At 44.3% G+C, this 5,365-nt stretch overlaps 2 protein-coding genes across 3 annotated transcripts in view; one reads left to right on the forward strand and one right to left on the reverse strand.

Moving 5' to 3' along the window:
- Positions 1 to 3,231: 3,231 nt before the first annotated feature.
- Positions 3,232 to 5,365, reverse strand: part of CENPS (centromere protein S) — a 31,626-nt gene continuing 29,492 nt past the window's right edge. Inside the window, exon 4 of one of the 2 annotated variants that reach the window (XM_019639677.1) lies at positions 3,232 to 3,704. In XM_019639677.1, the coding sequence (XP_019495222.1) occupies positions 3,567 to 3,704 (138 nt within the window). In that variant the 3' untranslated portion in view covers positions 3,232 to 3,566. The remainder of the gene's footprint in view (positions 3,705 to 5,365) is intronic. The other variant, XM_019639678.1, reaches the window with a different exon arrangement.
- Positions 4,261 to 5,365, forward strand: part of DFFA (DNA fragmentation factor subunit alpha) — a gene marked incomplete at its 5' end in the record, with an annotated part of 21,219 nt that continues 20,114 nt past the window's right edge. The window contains one exon of the mRNA XM_019639695.1: positions 4,261 to 4,422. Coding sequence (XP_019495240.1) covers positions 4,261 to 4,422 — 162 coding nt within the window. The remainder of the gene's footprint in view (positions 4,423 to 5,365) is intronic.

The following is a 5,365-nucleotide window of genomic DNA, read 5'->3' on the forward strand; positions in this document are numbered from 1 at the left end:
TGTATTATTCTTAATGAATTAAATCTCTGCCCATCCCTACAAGTCTTGGGCACATGTAGGGACTCGCTAAGTATTTAATAAATGAATGACTGAAGAAACTTGGAAATTAATAGTTCAGTTCAGTACCATTTATTGAATGCCTACTATTTGCCAGGCATTTTGGTAGGCGCTATAAATAAAAAAATCCAAGACTCAACCCCTGCTTTCAAGTCCAGGCCTAACACACACACACACACACACACACACACACACACACACACACACACACACACTCCTTGGAGATAGGAGTCTAATAACTGTGCAGATCTATTAGGAGAACACGGAAGAGGGGGCTTCTTGGAGATGATGGTGTACACGTGAAATTTACGCAAAAGGATTGTATACAAGTATCAGTTCATATTTTAGTTGTGTTTTGATCTATTATGGAGTACTCAAATGTGTCGCCTCAATTAACAGTTCCTCCTACCAAACACTTTTAAATGGCTACCCTTTTCTTATGAGATATCGCCATTATTTCTGTAAACAAAATAGGATTGACTCTGAATATGGGCGACAATTATTTCTTGTTTACATAAAATGCCCCCTTTTTAAGTGAGGAATTGTTTCAATAATTTTTTATTAATCTTAAATATTAGATTTTCATGAGGAACAAAGACTTTTCCGTGACAGTATCAGAATTAGGACAAATGTATTGTCAAGTAGCATCTGGACAATCTCAGTGATGTGGTTCACATGTCCACTTTTCCTCTCTGATTTCTTTGAGACGGTAATGTTTAACTTATTTACTTAAGCATTTTGTTAAGAGTTCCATCCCAATTTGCACAGCCGAAGCAGGGAATTCAAAGGAAATGTGAGAGTATCTTAAGCTTCTCTTACTTTTTCAGCAAGACTGAAAACTACACTCATCAATTTTTAAAATTTACTTCCTTCAAAATCAGCCTAATAGGACATCTTACAAGTCTTTTCAGATTGGAAAGGGAAAACAAATTAACACAGGACGACAGACCTTTACTTAAGTATTGATATTATGCACTTATATATACAAATAGGACTGCTCTAACAATTCCAGGGAGTATACATGCGTGTCCTTCATAGTGCAAATAAATCCCTACTGACCTCATTTTGCACGCGCGATTGAAACTCCTAAATAAAAGGTAGGAAAAAAACTCCTAGGTTGAATTGCGCGACGTAACGGAGTCGGCTTTACACGCAGACTACAGCTCCCCGAATGCACCGGGGGTTGGGGACACGTGATTAGCATCCATTAGAACTACAACTCCAGGCGTGCCTTGGTCCCACGGGCGACTTACTGCAGAGAGAACTACATCTGCCGGCATGCCTCGGGTAGGGGTGGGGGACGCTGGCACCCAGCCTCTCCGACTTCCCGGAGTCAACCAAGCGCCACACTGAAGAGGATGGAAGTGGCCCCGGGTGCCAGGGCTCCAGAACCCGGCGAGAATCAGGCTCTAAAGCCGTGTCTGCTGCGCCGCAACCGCAGCCTCGAACAGCACGGCGTGGCGGCCTCCTGTCTCGAGGATCTGAAGAGCAAGGGTTAGCACGGAACCGGGGCNTTTGACTTGGAGCTGATGGGTCCTGGAAAAACACAATGTTCCCCTCCCCAATTCCCCAATAAAATCTTTTTAAAAAGTTCAGATGAGTTCCCACAACTCTGAGAAAAAGAGCCCTAGAGCTCCTTTCTGCCAGCTGTCACCAAGGATAGACTCGTAAAGGATGAGTGACATCACTTTGCACATTCCAGAGTAAATCAAACCCTAACTGGAAGAGGCAGTGGGGAAGAGGCAGCTCATGAGAATACAGGGAGTAGGATCAGCTGTTCCTTATGAAATTGGACCACCTGCATTACAGTCCCTGAAAAATGAAAGACCACTCATCTAAAATACAAAGAGGACATACATATGTGCCAAATAAACCAAGATCACATGAACATCAAGTCAACGTTCTCACTGGGCTAGAAATCTCAGGTCAAAATGCCCTTGCCAACCGGGAGAGGCGCTCTACAACCCTCTCATCAGAGCCAGGACACCCATGGTGCACACAGCTTCACCGTTTCAAGTCATTTGTGCGCTGAGTTTCTGGAACTACAGAAATCTAGAAAAATAAGATGCATTATCATGGTTCTACCCCATCCTCTTACTGTCACATGAAACCTCGCTGTGAGGTTTCTTTAACCCTATTTCACTGATAAGAACACAATTTCAGAAAGTCATACAGTTACTGGAGTGGCAAAAGCAAGATGCAAATCCAGATTTGTCAACCTTTGGGAGTCCACAGTATTTAGTCTCTAAGATAAAGAGAGCTTATCTGAAAATGGAACTTCCAACATACTCGTACAGATCTTTGGCTGGAATGGACTATAAGGATGGAAGGCTTTTCCTCCACTGACGTGAGACACAAATGTCCCAATTATTATCTGAGATGAAGTGATTCGTTAATTGCAGAGGCTGAGTGAGGCTTCACCATGACCATAGCTTAGCATCTCCGTTTGAGAGTCAGACTTCGGGGTGTCTTCTGCTGATCATATTTGGGCATGGAGGGTACACTTTCTCTCCAAAAGGCACACCCTTTTCTCTCTCGCCCCCTTGTAAGTCAGCAACCCCAAATGCATCCACAGTCTCTACCAGTCAGTACCTGGGCAGCTAGCTGGCTAAGCTCTTCAAGCTTCAGCTTACTGATCGGTAAAATGGGGAGAATCGGATACACCCTGTACAAATGGGCAAAATCCGGTAAGGCACTGTACAAAGCACCCAGCCAGTGCCTGGCACACAGAAAAGGGTGCTATAAATGCCAGTTCCGTTTCTTTATCCCTATTGCCCCAACAGGGAAGAGGCATGCCCCGGACCTCTAAGAAACCCTAAGGAGAACCCAGCAGAACTGGGGCTCTCGGACACACCATCCCTCACAAACTGCAACAGAGGACAACACACTGCAGTGTCTGGAGTACGAGGCCAGGTTTTCCTCTCAGGCAAAACTTCTTCCCAGTAGAACCACCATTTCATTACAAATGGCCCTTTTCACGAGAAAAGTCACATAAAGTGTGTTTTTGGAGAAAACCACCTTTAAAAAGTAAAAAGAACCACTTCCCAACAGCCACCTTTTTACTGGTGATCACAAGTGACATGGGTTTAAAACACTGACAATCAAAAGAACTCGGTGACTAGAGTATTATTTATCTTTCAGGAATTGTCAGCCTGAAAAATTATATAAGAGAATGAAGAAATACTATGGTTTTTCCTTGGGAAAAAAATCAACCATATTTAACTGCTAACATAGTTTTATTAATTGCAACAGATATCATTTCCAATATACACCATTCAAACACAAGCCTTTTCTATGTGCTTCAGGAAGACAGAGGAGCATGCATCTTAACTGTTTCCACTTCTCTTTTAAACTAGCTTCTGCCATTGATGACTTGGAGAACACAGCACAAAAAGCCTCCTAGCCTTTTTTTAAATCTCCACTTAGCCCCTCAAAACTGCCTTTGGGGCGATACACACTTTGGGTGGTTCTACCTGCTTAAGGCCGCTTTTTCCCAACAGCCACAGAGTTTAAGTCTCGCTCTCCTCTACGTCAGCCTCTGCTGGCTCCACTGAATTGTTTTCATCCTCCAACTTCTTTTTCTTCTTTGCTTTTCGTTCTTGGTTACCCTGAGCGATCTCTTCATTTTTCTCTGTGATGTATCTTAGCTACAAAAAATAAAATTTNTCATTATCACTGGAGATACAAAAGGAATTAACATTGATGAGCAAGGATCAAAGAACTAAAGAAGCGTCTTGAGGAAAGTCCTCGTGCCACTAAATTGGGGAAGTCACCCTTGGGCAATGGCTCCACCAGCCACCTTTGTACGCTGGCCCTATAGACAGCAAGCAAGGATAAGACCAATCCACAGGCATAGAATGTTTGTTTTTGTATCCAAAAACAACACAGCCAGACACAAAAACGAACCCAAAGGGAAGTGTGCTGGGATCTGGGTGTGCACAACCACACGTTGGTTTTAAGTAGCTTCTTCCCATAAAAGAATAAAGAGCAGTTTCATACAAAAATAAAGTGAAGATAGAAAAACAGGGAAAATGAAGGTCCTTGATGGGGCTCGGCTTTCCCGTAAGTCCTGGAGAAAAGGTGCTTCCTTCTGCCTTGACATGGTTCTAAACGGTCAGGTGGAAGGATGTGCGGACATGCTTGAGGGCTGTGTGCGGGGGGAGAAGGTGAAAACAGCACTTGAAGTGAATGTGACTGACTGGTGTTTTCCCCTCTGTGTCAGACGGAGGCACGGCCTGGATTTCCCAAGAGTCCTTCAGTGTAGATGAAACTGACAGCGGGGTAGGGCTGAAGTGGAAGAATGTGGCCAGGCAGCTGAAGGAAGATCTATCGAGCATCATCCTCCTGTCAGAGGAGGACCTCCAGGTGAGCCTCCTCCTTCACTCGCAGCCACTCAGCTGGCCTCTGCCGCCCCCAGCAGTGTCCCAGCGTCCTTGCGTCTTGCCACAATACTTTCATTATTCCTTGATTTTGGAATACTTCCCTAAAGGACAACCCAAATTCTTCATTTTCTGACTCTCTCACCTAGAGTAGGAATTTTTCTGCCTTCACCTCCATCAGAGTCACCCTGTGGAGCTTTGTAAAAATACAGCTGCCCAGGCCCCCTCGCCCTACTGCGGCCCGCCGTGGAGCTGCAGGGTGGACTGCCGGAGAGCGTGGCGTCAGCGTGGCTGGATTAAACCCTGGCTCCATCACTGTGACTTTGAGCCAGTAACTCAGCTTCTCTGCTTGTGTTTCCTCCCCAGTAACGCTGGGATAAAAATGTGTTAGTTCAAAATATACTAACTGAGCCCCTGCCCTACGTCTCGCTGACATGGCTCTGTACACTGCGGGGACAGTGGTGAACAAGGCAGACACAGTCCCTGCTCTGATGGAGGGAGGCAGACAAAACAAGAAACGTATGAGACAGGCGGTGTGCCAACAGGGATGGGAGATCAAGGCAGGCCCCTTCGAGGAGGTGGCCTTTGGGTTATTTTATAAACTTATATATTTCTTTTAAGTAAATAATATGAATACATTCACATGTTTAAAAAATCCAAGAGGTATAGAAGGATATCCAGGTAGCCAAAAAGTGAAAACAGCCCAAATGTCCCATCGACTGATGAATAAATGTGATATATCCATGCAATGGAATATTATTCCGCCATAAAAGGAATGAAGTGTTCATACATGCTGCAATGTGGATAAACCTTGAAAGCATGATGCTAAGGGAAAGAAGCCAGACGTAAAAGGTCACCTATTTTATGATTGTATTTATCATGAAAAGGCCAGAATACACAAGTCTGTAGCAATATTGTAGAAAGTGGAT

This window comes from Hipposideros armiger, unplaced genomic scaffold (assembly GCF_001890085.2).
Source record: "Hipposideros armiger isolate ML-2016 unplaced genomic scaffold, ASM189008v1 scaffold_46, whole genome shotgun sequence".
NCBI lineage: Eukaryota > Metazoa > Chordata > Mammalia > Chiroptera > Hipposideridae > Hipposideros > Hipposideros armiger.